At 38.6% G+C, this 23,237-nt stretch overlaps 1 protein-coding gene across 1 annotated transcript in view; it reads left to right on the forward strand.

Annotated features, from left to right (window-relative positions):
* GlyRS (glycine--tRNA ligase) overlaps positions 1 to 23,237 on the forward strand; it is a 192,785-nt gene that overhangs the window by 139,775 nt on the left and 29,773 nt on the right. The window contains exons 10-12 of the mRNA XM_090373175.1: positions 2,378 to 2,542; positions 11,320 to 11,427; positions 12,671 to 12,816. Coding sequence (XP_090229301.1) covers positions 2,378 to 2,542; positions 11,320 to 11,427; positions 12,671 to 12,816 — 419 coding nt within the window. The remainder of the gene's footprint in view (positions 1 to 2,377; positions 2,543 to 11,319; positions 11,428 to 12,670; positions 12,817 to 23,237) is intronic.

A 23,237-nucleotide genomic window follows, 5' to 3' on the forward strand; every position in this document is an offset into this window, starting at 1 on the left:
GCCAGGGATAACTGTGTGAATGGGAATCTCCTCTTGTGGGAATGTCGAACATTATAGATTCAGTGGTAACGTATCTGGAGAGCATTATCTTGAAATGTTAAGGAATTTTGCAGAACCCAGTGTCAGAAGCATGTTTTCAGATACAATGGTGATTTTTAACAAATGGTGGTGCTCCACATTTTCATAATGCTGTCTGTGATGGTCTGGATTTCATGAACAGTGGATAAGCCACAGGAGGACGCTATTGAATACCCCCGAAGGTCTCCTGACCTCATCTCTTAGTTTTTTTGCATGAGGATACATGAAAGATAAGGTGCATGCTCAAAACTGCAGAGTGTCTGTGGATGGTGATGTTCTAGTAAACACCTAGAATTTCAACTGACCTGTGCACTTGTATGTAGGATTGTTGGAAAAATATATGTTATGTGGTACAGTGCATGCTACTATACCGTGTATATATGTTATGTGGTACAGTGCATTCTACTTATTGTAACCACAAATAATGTTATCATTCAGATAATGTTATAGCTCTTATTAAGTCCTAATCAGACATGTATGAATACATAGGAAAAAAAATCGATTTGTTCTAACTGCAACACATTGTGTGGCTAGTTACTGATTTTGCTTCATACAGTTTATATGGTTATCGGTGTGATTACTCCATGCAAGAAAGTACTGTATCTCTACTCTTACCAGTCTGGCTGTTTTATGTTAGAGCATTAATCCTTTTCTAAGGCTTGATTTTAATATTTTCTTTGTTTTTAATGGTTTGTATGTATTTACAGAAATATTATGACAGTTTCATTTTTATTGAAGATATTCTCAAAGAAATATGGACAATCAAAGTGAAGTATTTTATATTGCTTGATTTTCATGTTTTCTTTCTGTCCACTTCCACCTTTTTATGTACACATTTCCTCTCTGCATCAGTAAACAATGCCAAGCATCTACATTCTTGTTCTGTTGGGTATTTTTATCACTTTAGTTAAGTCCCAAAGTGATCACAATAAGCAGTGTCCACTGTAGCAGAAAATATCAAAACAGTCAATTATAATCTCATAATACCATTTATGAAATTCAATACATGACAACAGCAAAATATATTTTCAGGTAATAACTATTTCATTTTCGCATATCACAATAAAAGATTAATCATATTGGTCGTATTGCTATTATTCTTCATCATATGTGACAATTGCTTCAATAAAATTCATTCTCTAATAATGTGTTGCATAGCTTAATATCCATAAAGGTTTCCTAATTTATAAAATGAATTAGGCAGAATGTGTGACAGGTCTGGCCACAAATCTTTTTCTCAACATTCCTCAGATCCAGTAACTTTTGTTTTCCAAAACTAGACTTTTGCGCATTTGAAATTTGCGCAAATTTCAAAGGCACAGAAATTTCATGGCATTCCAGGGAACTACTTTTGTGAGTAGCAGCATGAAATGCCTTGTAAGTGAGAAATTTTTCTTAATGCTATCTGAGAACCTTTTAATCACTTCATGTTTTATTTATATACATTTATATACACTCCTTTCTTCATCTTTATTGATGAAGAAAGGAGTAAAAAAAAAAAAACCTAGAGGTTTTTTTTATTATTATTATTTATTTTTTGAAAAAATTCTTATATGCTTCAACATCTTGTGGAACTGCCATTCTCTTTCTTAACAACACACCCACAATGCTTGATTAAATCAGCCTGTGAACATGCACTTGATCATGTATATAAAAGGTCAAGTATGCTTCTTCATATTTTTTATGAAGTAGCATACTGCAGGAACTGAAAGTGGTTGCTGTGACAAAATAAAAAAATAAGCAATGAGTGGTTGGTGGCAGAATTGTTACTAATAAACATATAGAGGAAAGCAAGTTGCTAACACTATGCTTAGCGATAGCTGTTACCATTTTTGCCTTATGGTTTGCAAGGTGTATCAAAAGACAAGTGTAGAGACAGAGATAAGCGAGAGTGAGAGACAGAGAACACTGGTGGGGAAGTATACAGTTTGATGCCTTCCCACCATTATTCACCTGACAGTATTCCCCACTGTCATCTGAACTTGAATTCATAACATTTAGCTTCTACACTTTTATTGATTAACTAAATTCATGAAACATCTCAGAGATGTTCACAGAATCCCATGTGAAAAATGTTGATCTAGAAGCTAATCACTTTTTATTCTAATCATTGATTCGTGATTTCTTTAAACTTTTTATATACCTTTGTCTTATGGTAATTTTTTTTAAAGAATACACCCTTGTTCAGTATTACAGTGAACAAAGTTGTAGTCTTTCTTTATCCGAAGATTAGTTACTACAATGTTTTATTGTGATTGTTAATATTGATTTTCTTATAAATTATTTTATTTCATTGTAGAAAATTGTTGCCAACGAGACCTTAGCATACTTCATGGCTAGGATTCATCTTTTTCTCATAAAAATAGGAGTAGATCCCAAGAAATTACGTTTTCGTCAACATATGGGCAATGAAATGGCTCATTATGCTTGTGATTGTTGGGATGCAGAAACCAAAACATCATTTGTGAGTAGATATAAATATGTTTTCATTAACTATAAACTTATTCATACTAGGTACATGTTTCCATGTCCAAATTGGGGCTCACATGTCATTGTGTGACTTATGAAGCTGTTCAGTGAGGTCCATCTAGCTCCATTGATATATCATTAAATATCAATGGAGTGGTGCTATTGCAAATATGGACAATAAATCTGAATATTTTGTAACTGAATATATACACAGTGCAATCAAGTTATGCTAGAATGAATTATTGAAAAATTAACATCCTCTGGATTGGAGATAGATATGAAAACTTGACCATTAGATGATTCTGATGAAACTTCAATCATTATTAAACCAGAGTTCCAATCAAAATGTTACAAATTTGCAGACTGATAAGTTTAGTTCCCTTGTTTTAACAGTAGTGGAAATTTAAAATTAGCACTTATCATGATAATGATATCAAGTTGCATAAAATAACATGAGTTATTTTATGTTCTTTAAAGAAACAGCAAAAAAAAAAAAAAAAAAAAAATCCATATTCTCCTCTCTAACACCAGATGAGATCAGAAACCATGGTCTGTTCTGTGGTGCTTATTTCAACTTTATATATATATATAGGTAGTTCTCACTTTACAAGTTCCCTGGTTTACGGGTTCTCTTTTTAAGTATCAACAAAATTTCACTTCAGGCAGATGAGAGTTCTCACTGACTTTACATAATATAATGCAGTTACCGTGCTGACATTACAAACAATGGTTGTGTTGCTCTTAATTTTTGCATCGACTGATGATGATGTTTATTCTTCATCATCATCAGTCGATGATGATGAAGAATAAACATTCTTTAACGTTTATATGACATAAATAATTTCTTTATTATTATAACTTGCTTGATTTTAAAGGTTATGTTTTATTTTATTTTTATTTATTTGTTGACTTTTATTTAACATTACTGGGGTAAAATTTCATTGTTGAGAACGTAACTCCTGTTTTTAATATTACTTCTATGGGAAATGAATTCCCGCTTTATGAGCGTGCACCTGGAACAAATTAACTCGTAAAGTCGAGAACTACGTGTGTGTGTGTGTGTGTGTGTGTGTGTGTGTGTGTGTGTGTGTGTGTGTGTGTGTGTGTGTGTGTGTGTGTGTGTGTGTGTGTGTGTGTGTGTGTGTGTGTGTGTGTGTTCCATAGCATGTGGCACATATTTCAGGATTGATTCAGAACCTTTCATATAAACATGTCTGATTCTGAATGGTTATGGAGCTATAGTTGTTTGAATGGTTTAAAAATAATAAATAAGCAGAGTCATATTTAGTAAAATGTTTATTCTTACTTATACATGTTTCCATGTTCTTAATTTTCGTTATTATTTTTTAACATCAAACATCATTTTTAAATATTAAAACAGCCATAGTTGTGTAACCTTTGGAATTCAGTCATCAAATGCAGACATTATAGGTATAGTGAAAACATGGTGTCACTCAGACGTGAGTGATGCCAAATTTGAAGACTGTGAGTTTTTTTTTTTTTTTTATGAAACCCCCAAACACGAAAGGAATCAAAACCTATAGTACTTAGTACCGTGCATGGGTTGAAGGAAAAGTATGGGGGGGGGATGCCGGAAACTTTGCTCTAGAGATTAAACATGGGTTTCACCACTTCAAGCCTCCAATAAGCAAAGTGGTGGTATTTCACTGGTTGATGAAAGTCATCTACCACCGAGTACAATGTATACAGGAAGGACAGAGAGGACATGAGAGGTGGAGGGGTTATGTTCTTGTTAAGAAGCATAATAAATCTAAGGCAGTGCATCCGGTTGATATAGGTGATGAGTGCAATGTTCAGTCAGTTTGGTGTGATATAAGTACTGGGAAAACAAAAGTGAGAGTAGGCCTAATGGTTGTGAGGAGTATACCTAAACAGCTATACAGAGAAATAGAGTGGGCCAGCAAATTAGAATGTTTCATAATTGGGGGATTTTAACTCTCCAGCTGTTGACTGGAATTTGTAGGTTGATCACTCACAAACTAGCAAGACTTTTGTGGATTTCTTGGATGACTGTTTTCTACAGCAGCATGTTAGAGAGGAAGCAGTACTCTTGATCCGATTATCAGCAGTGATTCTTTATGTGTTAAGAATCTGCAGGTAAAAGACCCACTGCATGGCTGTAGAATGGGGAAGTTGAGAAATATATCTGATCCAAAGAAAATTTATTCACAATCGATTTACATATGTTAATTTAGTTGCTATTAAAGCAATAAAATTTTTTAAAATTTTACAAAAATGGAATACAGAGTTTTACTTTTATTGTGTTAAATACTAATAACTATAAATTTAATCAGATGTGCATTGTTCCTCTCCAGTCATTTTTTTTTTTTTTTTTTTGAAGAAATCAAGTTCTGGTGATTTTTGGAACAAATGTCCATCTGGTTTTGTGAAAGTGGGTAGTTTAAATAAATTTAAGAAAGAATTAGACAAATTATTAGAGGGACAAGTGAAATGAAAGTGTTCCTTTTAGCTGATGCTTTCTTGCATCTTTTGCCAACTAAGACTAAAAGTCCCTCTGTGTTGCCATATCATAACTTTGTTCTTCATTTCTCATAGAGCTCAGAAATATTTTCAAGAATTAGCAATAGCAAACAGCTTCTGTCCTTTTGTAATTTAACTTTATTCTTCTTTTTTTTTTACTTTCCACTTCACCTGCAGATTTTTCACCTTGAACTGCTTTGCTATTTCATCGTCTTCTAGACAAGGTCTTACAATACTAAATTAATTCAATTTTTACTACTGATAAACAACACATTTTGGCACTATATATTTTTGATTCTGTCTAAACAACTAAGAACACTTCCCCCATTTAATAGCTTTTTTTTTTTTTTTCAGGACTTTACTAATACTCTTCAGTTAACTTCATTCCAATTGTAATAATACTTACAACTGTCTTTTCTTCTGCTGCCAGCATTGCAAAAACAACCTTCAATATCTATAATTTACAGCTGAGTATTACTCTCAAAATTTCATTGGAGAATATGTAGGAAATAATAAAAATATCTGATCCAAATTAGTGAGTTTTTACTGTACTTCCTCCTTTTCTTTTCTTTTTTTTTAATATATCAATAGCCTACACATAACCACTCCCTTAAAAAACCTAGTTTTTGATAATCTGAAAACCGAAAAAAAACTGAAGAAATGTCAATGCTGCAAGGCTTACTAAAGAAATAATATTATTTAAACTTCTTTGTCCAGTTCTTTCTTCAATTTATTCAATCCATCCATTTCTATAACAGATGGAAGCCTGTTCTAACAATCAACAACCAGCTGACTGAAGGCAAACTTCCGTACATCAATCCTGCAACCATCTTTCCTCAACTTGAATTTATGCCCCCTTGTATGTGTAGTCTCAACAAGTGGAAGGATACTATTAGCGTTCAGCTTACTCAATCCATTCAAGGCTTTAACCACTTCAGTGAGAACTCTCTGCAGGTGCTTAGTCTCGAGACACTGCAGTTTACAGAACTGAAGCCTTTCTAAGTAAGAGCACCTTTTTGTTCTCTTCATCAATATGGCTGTCCTTCTCTGCACCTGTTCCAGTAGATCTACATCCTTCCTAAAGTGAGGCCTCCAGACACCTGTATATAGTACTCAAGATGTGGCCTTATACAAAGGGATAATCACATCCTTATCCCTGCTAGCAAACTTTCTGTATATCACTGACAAAATCCCATGGAGTGTCCTGGCAGCATGTCTGCACTGCTCGGAGAATTTCGTGTCTGACTGCACAATTACCCCCAGGTCTTTTTCATTCTCCACTACCCTGCATGTAGTACCACACAGTTGATAAGTTACTTGGGAGTTACTGCTACCTATATGCAGTACCTTGCATTTGTCAATTTTAAACTTCAGTTGCCATTTCTCAGCACATTGAGCCAATTTTCATAGATCTTCTTGCAGTAGCTCACCCTGATAACTGTCGTTAACCACCCACCCAACCTTTGTATCATCTGCGAACTCAGACACTAGGCCTGATATGAAGATCAGTGACCATTGATAGCCACTCTGTCTTCTTCCACATAACCGTCCCTTTATCCATAGCAGTAACTTGTCCTTAATGCCACATTGCTCCACTTTATACAGCAGTCTTTTATGTGCAAAAGTATCAAAAGCCTTCCTGAAATCCAAGTATGTGATGTCAAAATTATTTTTTGCATCCAGTCCTTGGTCCATCATAGTAACCTATCAGATTGGTCAGATATGTCTGCCCCTTAACAGTTCCATGCTGTCATTGCAGTATAATTGGATGCCTGTCCAGATGGTCTTCCATTACTTGTTTAACCGGTGAGTCTATTATTTTCCCTGGAACAGGTATTCAGCTAACAAGTCTGTAATTAGTCATTTCCGCTTTTGATCCCCCTTTATGAATTGGGGATACATTTGCACATCTCCAGTCCATAGAGACCTTTCCTCAATCCAAGGATGGTCTTATAATTATGGCTAAGAATTTGCTTACCTGCTTTGTTGCCTCCCTTATATAATTGGATGGAATCATTTATTTTGCACTCTTCTTAATATCTCTTCCTTTATATAAACCTTGGTTTTCCAATAAATGTGCTATGGTGGTTCAAGAGAAGAACGTTGCATGTCATAATTCGCTCATATCCAACTCTTCAGGTTCATTTTCTGTCTACATCAAAGTTCACAACAATTGTAAAGCAGTTATTAATCAGTCCAAACTAGATTTTGAACAGGCTAAGAGTACAAAACTTGCTTCTTATCCAAATGATAGCCTAGCATTCTGGTCTCTTGCCAAAGCTATTGACCACAACTTTTGCCCACCTCTGTCTAAACCAGATGGTTCTATTGCCACTTCAGCCAAGGGTACAGCTGGCCTGCTAGTGTCCTATTTTTTTCCCAACTCTTGCATTAATGATCTTGGTAAACCACCTCCCACCATTCCCAGTATGCTCCATTCAATGCCTCCTGTGGTCTTCCATCAAAAGGATGTCAGAAGGATTTTGAACAATCTTGATGCAAAAAAGCTTCAGGTTCTGAATGGTATTTCTCCACTTATTGTCAAAACCTGTGATCCTGAACTTACTCCTGTTCTGTGTCGCCTTTTTTCACTTTCTTATTCCAAAGGTGTTTTTCTTTCTGCTTGGAAATTTGCCGATATCCAACCAGTTCCTAAAATGGATGTCAAATCCCTCCCATCCAATTATCGTCCCATTGCAATCACCTCTACTCCTTCTAAAGTAATGGAGAAATCAATTAACTGCGAATCTTAAGTTATCTAGAAATCTTCTTTCTGATCAACGATTGCCAGTATGGATTCTATCACTGTTGTTCCACTGGTGATATTCTGGCTTGTGTTACCCATCTTTGGACAAATTCAATGGAAAAGTTTGGTGCAATGTCAAGAGCAACTCAAGAAGTTGCTCTTGACATTTCATAAGCTTTTGATTGTGTTTGGGATAAAGGTCTTCTGAATAAGCATCCCCCTTATGGTTTGCCAACTGTTTTTTGTAATTGGGTATCTTTCTCTGACCACTCACTTCAGATGATGGTAGATGGCTCTATCTTCTAACTTCTCCACTAATGCTGGTGTTCCTCAAGTTTCAGTTCTTTCTCCCACTCTTTTCCTCTTGTATATTAATGACCTTCCATTAACTGGAAATCCTATCCATAGTTTTGCTGATGATAGCACATTGCATTCCACTTTCCAGTTTGAGAAACCTTGCCCTGCTCAACAGCTTCAACTTCTCGAATATTCACTATCAATTCCTGAAATGCTGAAATGTAGGTAATTCTCCAATGGGGCAAAGACAACTTAGTTGATTTCAATCCTTCTAAAACTCAGTCCTGTCTTATCTCTCGCAAAAAGGATTCTTCTGCTACTGTGCAAGATCATCCAGTAGATCTCTATTGGGAATTACCTGACTTCTAATCTCGCTTGACATAAGCACATTATAAATATTGCTTTCTCTGCACCTAAAAAACTCGATTTTCTCTTTCACTCCAGATGTTACTTTTCTTCCAAACAGCTGTTCACTCTGTACAAATTGCAAATCTATCCTACCATGGAATATTGTTCCCATATCTGGGGCAGTGCCCACAAAACCTCTCTCAGGCTTCTAGATTCCACTCAAAAGAGGGCAGTTAGATTAATTAGTGACTCATCTCTAACAGTTTCTCCACTCTCTGTCTCATAGTTGTTCTGTTTCTGTTGCATGCCTCTTCTATAGATACTTTCATGGGTACTGTTCTTTTGAATTGGCTTCTATAATTCTCACTCTCTCTCTTTCAAAGCAGTCCAAACACCCTCTGCAACCGGCCGACATCCTTTTACTGTCCAACTTCACACTCACAGAACCAACTTTTCTTCTTCCTCGTTTATTCATTCAACTTCTGTTTTCTGGAACAACCTTCCTTCATATGTATTTCCTGAAAATTACAATCCACAGAAATTCAAGTCTAATGTCAACAAGTATCTTTTTTTCATCTTCTCATCCTCCAACCCATGCACAGTACTAAGTACTATAGATTCTAATACTTCTCATGTTTGGGGTTTTCATTAAAAAATAAATAAATAAAATTGGATAGATTCCATCCACCCCAGGTGCATTTTTTATGTTCATCTTCAACAATTTCTCATCCACTTTTCTTTCAGTTATCACAGTCATATAGCTCCTCGTTAGTTTGATAAACTTCTGGCATCCTCTTCCCTAAAGAATTCCTCATGTGTGAATGTAGGTGCAAAATACCTATTCAATTTGTCCACAACCTGAGCAAGGTCTTTAACAGTTAACCCACTGACATCAAGTGGCCCATTGTGATTCAGCCCCTTCCTTCTACTGTTAATATAAGCATGGAAGTATTTGCAATTTTTCTTTGCCCTAGCCAGAGGTTTCTCATATTCTGCCTTAGCTTGCCTAACCTCCTTTGTGACTTGATTACAGATTAATTTATATCTACTATAGGCTTCTTATCACCTGAATTTATATGCATCCCATGAACTTTTCTTCTCTGCCAAGGCCAAGTATCTTAGTAGTTTATCTGACATCCATTTACACCTAAGCCTTGAACAGTATTTCTTCATTGGTATGAAAAGCCTAGTAGCTCCTTTGATTACTTCCCTGAATATTTCCCATTTAGAATTTGCTGTTGGTAACATCATCAGTTGGTCCCACTTTATAGAATTTAAAAATTGTCTGAGACCAGTGTAGTCACTTTAAAGAAAGCAAAAGCCCTTCCTTTTACCTTTAACAGTAGTTATGTCTTTAATTAAATTCCACATTAGTGTAATGGAGGGTGGCAGATTCAGCCAGATTCATAGCACAGCTATGGGTTTCCCTGTCGGCTCCATCATAGCCAATATTTCTATGGAGGAACTTGAAAGTTATTTTCAAATTTACCTGTTCCTATCACTCTCTGGTGTCGATATGTTGATGTCTTTGCAGTAGTCCCTCGGGGATCAGAAACTCAACTACTTCAATATCTCAATTCCCTGTCACCTTTTATTCAATTTACGATCGAACTGGAGGCAAATAATACTCTCCCTTTTTTGGATGTTCTGGTCCAATTCTGGTTTGCATTTTACAACCTCTGTTTTAAGGAAGCCCTTGTGTGCAAGCCAATTTACTGATTGTGGGTCTGCATATGCTCCTGGGCACTTACGTAGTACGGCTTGTACTTTGTTTACCCGTGCTTGGATGCAGTCCAGTTCTATTGATAACAGGCAATTAAAGATTTCCAAAGTAAGAGTGGAGCGTTCTAATTGCAGTTATCTGTCTCATGTTCTGGATAGATGTGAACTACAAGCTTGTTGGTTTGTTATGCAGTCAAGCTCTCCCCATGATAATGAGTTTACCTCTACTGCCTACATCCCCTACTATCTGGGCATATCGGAACATCTTTCCAGGATTTTGCACTCCTACCCTATACAGTGTGCAACTTCCTGTTAGGAAATTACATTCCATTATTTCTAAGGTAAAAATACCCATTCCCCCTTTTGTACAAAGTGGCTCTATTTATTGCATTACATGTCCGGATTGTGGGGAATGTTATGTAGGTGAGACTGCCAAGAGGTTGAAGGATCGTGACTCAGAACAAGAGGGGGGGGGGCTCTCTGAACCACTAACTTTGATTGCTCCACCATTGCTGAACATTATTGGGTTGAACAGCATAACCTTGATCCCTGATGTGACATTGAGATAGACTATTCACGTGATTACTGCCAGCACTCATGGCTTGAGGCACTGCACTTAATCAACTGTAATAGTACTATGAACCTAATAGGAGAGTACATATGTACCCCATTATGGAGTCCACCATTCTGCAGTGCGATGAGCACTGCTGTTTGTCACGTATATGTAATTCTGTATTATCGACACCAAATTTCTAGTTCATGATCATGCCCAGTCAAATCCTGTTATTTTATCTAACATATATGTGCAGCACACCATTCACCGACTGGCTGAAAAAGGGACACCTCGCCCCGAAAGCTACTATTTTATATTTTTATTGCTCTTTACCTATGTATTTTAACACTTATTTTAATTTATATTCATTTTAATATTATATTTTATTTATCTTAATAAAGTTTAACTTAAATCAGTTAATCAGTCATGAATAGAAAGTATATAGTGGTATACAGCCCAAAACTCAAGGCCTGTTTTCCAGTGTTTTGTTTTGGCATTTTAATTGTCAGTAGTTTGAACTAAACCTATTTTTATTAAGTAGCTGTGGCAATTTATTATTTAGTTTTCAGCATATGACATTTATTTCTTTTTTGTGTTATTGCAGGGATGGCTTGAATGTGTAGGCTGTGCTGATCGTTCCTGTTTTGATTTAACTCAGCATACTAAAGCAACTGGTGTCAAGTTAATAGCAGAAAAACCACTAGCAGAACCAATATCCTTATGAGGTACAATCTAGATGATGCAGAAAGAGACAGGATTGTAATTTAGATTTTCAGATTTTTAATTTATTCAATAACTTAATCTGATCAGGTGAAGTGTGTGCGTGTGCGTGTGCGTGTGTGTGCGTGTGCGTGTGTGTGCGTGTGCGCTCCCTCCAGAAACATGACTAATCAAGAAAGTTATTTGCCTGGTTACATTCCTGAAGATGTCCATGAATGGTATGGTTAAGGACCTGTGGGGAAAGGAGTGGTCATGTCAGTGATATCTAGCTTGCAATATTCATTGATATATTCTTTGTAAGATATTATTCAAATGAAGCCTTTACAATACCTGTATGTGGAAAAGATCGACATTGTAACAAACAAAGTAAACGATCGTGTTATTGGAGCATAGAAAGGAAGTCCAAAATACTGCTTGAGACTGAATAGTATTAATAAATAATTTTCTCGCATTATTTCTATTTGAGCATTGTTTGTTTCTTTTGTCCCATATTGTGGACACCTTGGGTAAATTTTTGAACTTAAAAGCATCAGTATCCATGGTTAAAAATCAATGGCTGGCTCAAAATAAAAATCATTCCTGTAAGCAGGCAGATAAGTACAACTGGTACTGACAAGTTCCAATGTTCTTTAACTGTGTGCATTCTCCTATTCACCTAACTGGTGCCAATTATTACTGGAAAGTGACATGCCGCTTTCTATGTGTTTGTACCTTAAACTGATTAAAGAAGTCATTAAACTAAGTTTAAGATGATAACCTTAGTTTAATATATCTGCATAAAGCAATAATAAAATTCACTGCATTTTGTCATTGATTTAGCTCAAGGATAGGCATATCTAAGGCCTCAATGTTTGTCTGTAAATTGTGTATATTCAATGGTCTGTTTGTTTTGTTGCATGATAAACTTAAATTTCCATAGAGAAAAATATGCAATCCTTGCCTGAGCTAACTTGGCAACTGCCCATTAAATTTCTTTCATCTTGGCATGATTCAATCCCCAGCCTTTTCCACACAGCATGGAAGGACAACAGTCATGCAGTTAGCAGTCATGTTCTTGCTGCAAGGGCATATATGTAGCACAGTGAATTTATTTTCATTTTAGTTAATGGATGAGACATCAAGGATTTTTCATTTTATATATAAGAAACTTATATCCACACTGCTTTCTAAAAGCACTTAATATATTAAATAGTATCTATCTAAAGAATAAATTCACTTTTTCTTAACTGTATAACAAGACAATTGAAGTAACAGAATGTCTTCCCCAAAAGCCAGTTCTTGGAAAACTTTTTAAAAAGGATGCTAAACGTGTTATGGATGAAATGAATGCAATGGAAGAAGAAGCCATTTGTAATCTGGAAAAAGAACTTGAAGAAAAGGGGTAATCAATTAATGTTCTGATTACTTTTATTTTTATTATTGCTTATGTTTTTATTATTATTCAAAAGAAAACACTTTTTTAATTTGCATGTTTGTTTAATTTAAACGAAACTGCACTTGTTTCTTATTTGATAATTTACCCATAAATAAAAGCAAAAAAAATCGCATCTTTCACTGATAGTTTATAGAGAGTTATAGAGATATTGAATAATTAAGGAATGGGAGGATTGTTATCTCTTGAATAAATAATTGTTCTTTTTCATTATGCTACCACATTTAATTCATGTGTGGGTCATTCATGAAATGGGATTTAAAAAATTATCAGTGTAAAATGAAAAGAAGAGTTTGATAGTGCTGAAAATGTCACATGCTAACTTTAGATTCACTGTATAATAATAAAACACTTGACATTACGATGAAGTTATACTAAAAGTATGCCAAAAAGCATAAAATGAAGCAAATGTTTGAACTGAGAAAATGTTCTTAGAAGTGATTTCGAACAATAAAATTAACATATTTCAGATATACAAAGGTACTCAAACCATTCCAAACCTAAAATATACAGGGTTGTTAAAATTAAAGTATCCCTATGTAGAGGACTTTTGAGCGAGTTCTAAGGCTCATACTGAAGAGAAATTTGGACAACAGGTACAATAAAAAATGCACTTGCCATTTATTGGGGGAAAAAAAATAGTTACAAAATTTGTCACTGTATGACGTGTAACTATCTTAGTTACAATTATTACATTATTTGCATGATCGTAAGTTATTGCCACAGCACCATTACTCAGCTCTACTATACTGTATAAAAGCAAAACAGTCTTCAGAATCATAAACAATAGATGTTTACCTGCACTACACCAGCTGCGGTTATCAGAAAATTCCGGCGTCAGAAGAGGTGCCTCCGTAGCCAGGTGGGCAGGAGCAGCAGTGCATAGCACACACGCTTCTTGATTAGACTGGGGTTCGATCCCGTGACCACCAAATACGGAGGGTGCAGAAAGGTCAGGGAATGACCACCGCATATCCCTGGAGCAATATGGCCTTAGTTGCTAATGCTCCTAAAAACAAAGTAGCAAAGGCGTCAGAAGCACATAAGGCACAGATCTATGACTGTGCTGTCCACAAAATGATTGCGAAATTTGAAGTGACAGGACATCTTGGTGTTCAACCAGGTAGAGATCGAAAACGAGTGGACTCCTCTCGTGTTGAAGATGTGGCTATGGCTTTCGTGGATTTATCAAGTCAATCTCCATGTGGTAGTGCAAGTGTGCCAGTTGTTTCTCGTGAAGTGGACATGCCGTATTCCACTGTAAGGCTAGTAATGTGTCAGGTGTTGCGGTACTATCCTTACAAGATGCACATGCTACAGCAGCTAAAGCATGATGATGCAGATATTCGTTTCACATATGCACTTCAGTTTCTGGCGCGGATGACAGTGGATATCACTTGGCCATGGAACATCCTTTGGAGTGATGAAGCCCATTTCTGCTTAAATGGACAAGTGAATACGCACAACTCTCACATTTGGGCAATAGAAAACTCTTGAGTTATTTGTTGTTTGTTATTTGGTTTTTGGGAGCATTAGCAACTAAGGCCATATTGCTCCAGGAAATGGGGTGGCCATTCCCTGACCTTTCCGCATCCTCCGTATTTGGTGGTGATGGGCTCGAACCCCGGTCTAATCAAGAAGCATGTGCTACGCACTGCTGCCTGCTCCTTCCCACCTGGCTACGGAGGCGCCTTGAATTATCTAAGAGGTCCCATTGCATTCTCCAAAAGTGACAGTGTGGTGTGGATTTATGGCCACATTTATGATTGGGCCATATTTTTTTGAACAGGTAACACCGACTGGACCCCGCACCTGTTCTGTCACTGGACAGTGATATTATGAAACAGCAAATTTCGCAATACTAGAGCTGCAACAACGTGGGTGCCTTCAGGATACTATATTCATGCAAGATGCCACCTCACATTCACTGTTGTGGCTAAAGATTGCTAAGGCAACTCTTTACAGACAAACGGGTCAACAGCTGTTGTTTCCAGACATCTTGGCCACCCCAATCACCGGACCTCGCCCCATGCGACTTCTGGTTGTGGTGTTTTTTGAAGAACCAGGTGTAGAGGGCACTGCTACTGCTCCTTAGCTTGATGGCTTGTGAATGTGCTGCAACTTATGTTTATTATTTATTCTGTTTTCAAGATATAATCTCATAATACCTGATAATCAATGGAATCAGCCATAGAAGTGCTAGAAAGAAATGGAGTGAGTTAGTTTTTCTTGTGTGTTTAACTTCGTTGTGTCTGGTCTTGTACTCTACGTTGTCGGTTACAGATCTGACCACGCGGTCACCATAGCGATAATTTAGGGGAGGCGGCTGTCTTTTAGTTTGCTCGCCATGGTTACAGCTGAGTTTTTACTGGGGAGGTGTTTCTCGCTGTGTAATTTGCGTTGTACTTTTACTTCGGGATACTTTGATTACTGCCGCAAACGAGCTCAAATAACGGAATTCTCAAAGAACAAAGACTTTGATGGCCGCCGTATTGCATCGGTTAGTGTTGTTACTGCAAGTGCCTCGTTGTCGGAAATAAACTTGAGTGACGCTACGAGAGAAATTAAACTGATTGGAGGGTATCTTTTACAGTTCCTGTTTCCTCAGCGGACTATGATGCATTAAACTTTTTTTTTTTTTTTCCTCGTTGGACATATTCAAAGCCCTCACTGAGACAGAGAACTATTCTTCTTGATTGCCACCAAGATAAGCAACATGTCTGAGGAGAACAACAAATTGTGCAACCCCGTAGTCGTGCTATTGAAGGCTGCCGAACAGGAACCTTCGGGTGAGGAACTTAAAAAAAGGGAAACACTGCTTTCCCCCAAATGCACACTACTACAAGGTCTATGGCAAAGAAAAAACAAAACCGGCCTGTTTTTAAAATATCTGCTTCCAAGGAAGAAATATTGGAACAGCATGAGAATAACTCTGTCCAACAAGTAGAAGAGACTGACCAGCTTAATGACAATCATGGTGGGGGCCCCCCTCTGGACTCCACCATCTTAACAACTTCAGTACTAGAGAAACCCCAAACCTTGACTTAATACCTATTCTTTGCCAATCGAGTTGAATGTTGTTTGCCCTGCAAACCTACCCTTCGAGCAGGCATTGATACAGATGCTACATATCCCAGTGTCCTTAAGAATGGTACTAAGGACCACACTGAACCGCCACCAGAGACAACCCAACCAATGGAGGCCAATTTACCTGGCATCATCTTTGATATATCCTGAGGGATCCATTATGGATCAAGTTTTCGTCCTCAGGTCAGAGATAGAAACACTAATGGCCAAATCGGATAATCAATCACCACTACTCTCAGAGGAGAAATAATTCAAATCTGGGGTAAGATGGAACTCATTCTACTAAATTCCCACATTGAAAACGAGAAGGCTCAGGCCAAGTTAGAGGCCTATCAAGTAGAGCGGGAATCTAAAAAGCAACAGCGCTCCTGCTCTTATGCTGATGTGCTGAGGAATTTAAAACCCGATTCATCCAACATAAACAGGGCACCAATAACAAGAAAGAAGACTCTCATAAAGCAACCACACATGGTTGTTCTCAGGCCCACGCACCCAGAATCTACACAAACCAGTGAGGAAGTAAAACAGACAGTAATTACAGAATTGACCACAGACTCCCAAAATACTAGGATCAAGTCAATTAGAAAGACCCAAAATGTGGGGGTAATCATAGAAACTGAATCTGGCAAAGAAGCTGCTGATATCATGAACAACCCCAAGATACCAATGCTCGGGCTCATAGCCACACCACCAAAGAAAAGAGGACCCTCCATTATTGTCTTTGACATTGACAAAAATCTCACCCTGACTCAGGTTCGGGACAAGCTATACGGAAGAAATATCCAGAGAACACTCCCAGACGTCAACCCGGAGGAAATTATCACCCCAAATTACCATACAAAATCCAGGAATGGAAACAATGTAAACTGGATTTTTGAAATTCACCTGTTGCTTGGCAAACAGTCATTCACCAAGACAGAGTTTTTATAAACTGGGGCAACCACCGCTTCGGGGAGCACGTGGCTGTATCCAAATGCTTTAAATGCCGCAGATTTGGGCGCACCACCCACACCTGCACCCAGGCTGCTGCTACTTGTGGCCATTGTGCTGAAAAGGGACACAAGTACAATACATGCCCTAATAAAGAAAAACTGCCCGTCTGTGCAAATTGCAAGGGACAGAAGTGCCTCACGAACACTCTATCCGTGACAACAAATGTCCAATATATTTAAAGGCGAAGAGTTTACACCAATCAAAGACCAATTATGGCCCAACGTCTTAAACCGTACAACATCAGCGTACTGAAGATACTCCAAATAAATGCACAACGGGCAAAAGCAGTAGCTGAACAGCTAAAAGCAGATGAAGACAACTATGATATTCTGACCTTACAGGAGCCATACACCTATGCAAATCAGGTCAGGGGGTACCCTCTCACCTATAAAATTACTGAAGTTGAAATTGCCCCCTGGGCTGCAATAGCAACTAGGAACCCTGACATAACTGCCACCAAAATCCCCCATTTATGCACAGCCTGGGCGGTATGTGCCCACATCATCAGCTCCCTGGGAAATTTTTATATAGTCTCATACTGCAGGCCAGGGGTGGATATACTTCCATACACTAGGTATCTGGAGATCGTCCTCAGAACTCTCCCAAATGAGAAGATCATCATCGGTGCTGACGCCAACTGCAGGCGCTTGCCTGGTTCAGCACTACTGCTGACAGGCATGACTGTAGGAACGGCCAAAAACTTGAAGATCTTCTGGCAAATTCCCAGCTTACCGTTCTAAACAGACTGAACAACCTTCCCACCTTTTGTAATACCCTGTGGGAATCCACAACTGATGTCACTTTGGCTGCGAGAAACATATAAAACTTCATCGTGGGCTGGGCCATCCAGGATTCCTGGACCACATCAGACCACTGGGCCATAACATACCAGATAACAAGGTCCTTGGATAGAATCCCAACTCAAAGGTATGAAGAAGCTTCACTCCTTAGCCCAGCAGCTGCAAGTTAATAATTACCATCTCATGATCCTGGTGCTTACCAGAGAAAAGTCACAAATATAATTACAGAAGCTAGCAACTGCGCCATTCCTGGTGCTGTCCCATGGTGGTGCCCAGAACTCCGGCCGGAGGTCAACGAGCGCAACGGTCCTGGCCAACCACGGAGGTGGAGGCTCTCCACCAGCAATACAGAGAGACCAGAAATATATATATGGCTACTATCAGCAAGCAAACATCATGGAAACACCTAGTTTCTACAACCGGAAACACTGATTTCTGGAGTGTATTCTATAAAATCACAACCAACAAACTCCCAAGAGGGGAGGTAATGACAGCAACCATAACCCCTCAAGGTAACATAACAACCTCATGGGATAGATCCATCAATAACATATTGGATACAATTATCCAACCAGCAATGGATCCTAGTACAAGTCAACAATGGCAACTCTGCCAGGACAACAGGATATGCAGTCCAGAACATCAAGAGCCACCCTGCACTATTGAGGAGCTGCACATCGCAGCAATAAATGTCCAGGACCAGACCTACTTGAAACAGAGATTATAAGGAAGACTGTGGAGCATACCCCATACCTCATCCTCGATCTGTTCAATCACTGCCTGCAGACAACAGTTTTCCCCTCTGATTGGAAGACAGCTAACATACGCCTGATTCTGAAAAACCCAACCAAGCCTCCAAAAATCCCATCTTCATATTAGCATTAGCATTAGCATTAGCATTAGTAGAGGCATTTGATGCAAGAAAGCAAGCTTATGCAGCATCAGCCAAAAAAAAAAAAAAAAAAAAAAAAAAAGTAACATAAATAAATAAAAATAACCACTTCCACTTCACCCCTCTGTTCGTTCGAAATACCTGTCCAGCTGAGCCTTAAACTTATTTAGGCTATCAACTTCCACGACAAGGGATGGAAGTCTGTTCCACCCACCAACCACCCGCTGGCTAAAGGCAAATTTCCGCACATCTATCCTACATCTGTCTTTCCTCAATTTGAATTTATGCCCTCTCAGGTGATTTTTCTGAGCTAGAGGAAGAATCCCATCAGCATTGAGCATGCTCAAACCATTCAAGGCTTTGTACACCTCTATCAGATCACCCCGCTGGTACCTAGTTTCCAGACACTGTAATTTGCAAAACTTAAGCCTTTCTTCGTAAGAGAACCCCTTTGTCCCATTCACCAATCTAGTTGCCCTTCTCTGTACTCGTTCCAGCAGCTCTACATCCTTCCTGAAATGAGGCCTCCAGGCCTGTATACAGTACTCTAGGTGTGGCCTGACCATTGCCTTATACAAGGGAATAATCACCTCCTTATCCCTGCTAGAAAAATTCCTATATATCATTGACAATACACCATGAGCTACTCTTGCAGCTCGTCTGCACTGCTCAGAGAACTTCATATCTGCCTGCACCACCACCCCCAGGTCCCTTTCATTCTCTACCACTGTCAGTGTAGTACCACAGAGTTGATACGTTGCTCTGGGGTTGCTGTTTCCCATATGTAGTACTTTACATTTGTCAATGTTAAACTTCATTTGCCACCTCGAAGCCCATCTGCTCAACCTTTCCAAATCCTGTTGCAGCAGCATAGTGTCAGTAGTGTCCTTGACAACCCTGCCAACCTTCGTATCGTCTGCAAACTTGGACATTAAGCCTGATATACCATCATCAATATCATTTATAAATACAGAAAACAATAAAGGCCCCAATACTGAACCCTGAGGGACTCCACTAATAACATTAGTCCACGATGAGCAGTGTCCATTGATTACCACTCTCTGTCTTCTCCCCCTCAACCACCCCTTTATCCATAGCAGCAACTTGCCTCCAATGCCACACTGCTCCAATTTGTGCAGCAGTCTTCCATGTGCAACAGTATCAAAAGCCTTTCTAAGATCCAAGTATATAATATCAAAGTTATTCCCTGCATCCAGTTCTTTTGTGACTGCATCATAGTATCCAATCAAATTGGTCAGGCAAGACTTCCCCTTAACAAAACCATGCTGTGTCCTAGCTATAACTGAAGTCTTGTCTAGATGATCCTGCAGTGCTTCTTTCACCAGTGCCTCCATTAATTTTCCGGGAACAGAAGTTAAACTCACAGGTCTATAATTACTTGTGTCAGCCTTTGATCCCCCTTTGTGAATTGGGGTCACATTTGCACATCTCCAGTCAATGGGTACCTCCCCTGAGTCCAAGGAAGCTCTCATAATTATGGCTAAGGGTTTGCTTACCTCCTTTGCTGCCTCCTTTAATATAACTGGATAGATCCCATCCACCCCAGGTGCCTTTCTTGTGTTTATCTTCAACAATTTCTCCTCCACTTTGCTCTCAGTTATTACAAGATTCTCTAGCTTACTGCTAGAGTTGAATACACCTCTGGCATTCCCCTCGCTGAATAACTCCTCATGTGTGAATGTCGATGCAAAATATTCATTTAGTTTGTTAGCTACCCGAGCAGGGTCATCAACAGTTGACCCATCGATCTCAAGTGGACCAATCTGATTCATCCCCTTCCTTCTAGAGTTTACATAAGTAAAGAACTCTTTGCTGTTTTTCTTCGCATCCCTTGCCAAGGATCTCTCGTAATCTGCCTTCGCCTGCCTAACCTCCTTTGTAACTTGGTTACAGATCAACTTGTATCTATCATAGGCTTCCATGTCACCCATTAATTTATATGTATCCCATGCATTTTTCTTCTCTGCCACATGTCTCATTAGTTCATCTGACAACCATTTAGGCCTAAACCTTGAACAATATTTCTTAGTTGGTATGTAAAGCCTAGTAGCTTCCACAATAAGTTCTTTGAATGCTTCCCATTTTGAATTTGCTGTTGGCAATATCATCAGTTGATCCCACTGTATAGAATTTAAATACTGTCTCAGTCCATTGTAGTCGCCTTTACGAAAGCAATACCCCTTCCCTTTACCCCTAATGGTAGTTACCTCTTTGAGTAACTCCCACTTCAGCACACTGTGATCACTGCCACCAAGTGGTTCATTTATCTGCAGATTCTTAATGCATGAAGAATCACTACTGATAATCAAATCAAGAGTATTACTCCCTCTAGTTGCCTCCCGAACATGCTGATGTAGAAAACAATCATCCAATAAATCCACAAAAGCCTTGCTACTGTGTGAGTGACCAGCCCCCAAATTCCAGTCAATATCTGGGAAATTAAAATCCCCCATTATAAGACTCTCTGATTTACTGGCCCACTCTATTTCTCCGAACAGTTTCTTATTATACTCATCAGAGTCATTAGGCCTATAGCACACTCCTACTCTCAATTTTGATCTCCCAATGCTTATGTCACACCAAACTGACTCGACACTGCACTGTCCAGCGATGTCGACTGGCTTCACTTCCTTGGATTTTATGTGTTTTTTAACTAATAGCATAACCCCTCCTCCCTTCCTATCCTGTCTATCCTTTCTGTAGACATTGTACTCCCCAAATTCCAGTTCTGCATTTCTTATATCTGTGTGACACCACGTCTCTGAAATCCCCACAATATCTGCCTTTGATGTTTTGAGCAATACCTCAAATTCATCAAATTTATTTACTAAACTCCTAGCATTGGTGTACACACAAGTATACATGCACCTGTTCTTTTTCTTAGCTACCCTAACACAACCCATGTGTTTACTTGTACCCCAATGATTCCCAGCAGTCTCTGAAATATCCTGCATCTTATTTTCCAGGCTGCGGCTCATTCCAATAGAAGCAGTGCAAGAATCACTTTCACCTCTGCCAGTGGCTACTGTTAATCTATTAGTCCTTGTATCCCCCCAATCTAGCAGTTTTCCGACCCACCTAACATTGCCTCGATAGCATCAGCAAACATTCTTGCACCCTTTCTATTTAAGTGTATCCCATCCCTGTAGAAGCAGTCTCTCCTGTTAACAAGTACAGACCAGGCTGAAAAAAATTCTACCCCTTGAGCCCTGCACAATCTTTCCAGGGCCGAATTGATTGACAGGGCTCTCATCATATACTCCCTCCTATCGTGTCTGGGCAGAATTGCAGACACTTTCAATTTCAACCCTAATTCACGGCTTTTTTTCATCAGTGACCTGTACTTGTCAAGTAATTCCGCCGGTCTCCTACTCTTAATGTCATTAGTGCCAACGTGTACAACTATATCACCTTTTGTGCCCTTAAAAGATGATATCCGCTCTACAACGTCATCAACTTTTGCCCCTGGCAGACATACCCTGGTCCTATTCCACCTATCCTTTTTACAAAGCATGTTTCCCGTTTCCCTGACAATAGAGTCACCAACAACTACTAGTTCCTGTGGGACCAGCGCATTCTGCCTTGGGGGTTGCCGCTGTGTTCCGCGATGACCAAGTGCAAGCTCTGGCATTGGTGTGGGCAGCTGAGAGCTTGATGGGCCCCTCACTTGTAATCCTTCGAGGGCATCCACCCTATCCTTCAAGCTCTCATATAGGCCCATAACAACGCTGAGTTGTCGCCTTATCTCCTTACACTCCTTGCATCGCACACACACAAAGACATCCCCCATGGCAGTATCATGTCCCATACTTGACTGCTCCGCAAACATCAAGCAAATAGTGCATCTTACAAGGCTGTGATTCAGAGGACAACTGCCCCCCTCAGTTCTCCCCTGGTCCACAGCATTCCCATTAGCTTGAGCCCTTTGCTTTGCTGCTCTGGTTTGAGTCATGATTTAGATTTACTTTCAATAAAATTTCAATTTCTGTACAAAATTAAATCCTAAACTTGTATCCAAACACAGTTATAACGCTATATTTATGTTTCAGTAACGAGTGTTATCTACGGAATATTTACGTTTCAGTAACGAGTGTTATCTACGAAATATTTACGTTTCAGTAACGAGTGTTATCTGCGAAATCCCTTTATATAACTTTCGTATCAAGTTATGTATTAATTATTTGTTTTTACTAATTATTTATGTTACGTAACCTAAGTGGTTATATGTATAATTAATTATGTTAAATAAAATTAATTATATTACGTTTGTAATCTAAGTCGTTATATGTATTTATTTAAACGTACAATTTAACTGCTAACGAAGTTCAACTAACGCTATCTAGTACGGTATATCGTATCACAAAGGCGGGAAAATTACGAACGGTTAGCGGAGTTGAAACACGTGGAAACCTTTACCGATACTTTTATGCAATTACAAGGCCGAGTAAAGAATAAATACACCAAATTAATCAGAAAATCACAAAATAATGTTATACTACTAAATTTAAATCAAAAGTTTTAGAAAAACAATAATTTCAAATCAATAAATAAGAAAAATCCACTTAGCGGCTTTGAAA

The sequence above is a fragment of the Mastigoproctus giganteus genome, chromosome 5 (assembly GCF_048544385.1).
Source record: "Mastigoproctus giganteus isolate SK-2022 chromosome 5, ASM4854438v1, whole genome shotgun sequence".
Lineage (NCBI taxonomy): Eukaryota > Metazoa > Arthropoda > Arachnida > Uropygi > Thelyphonidae > Mastigoproctus > Mastigoproctus giganteus.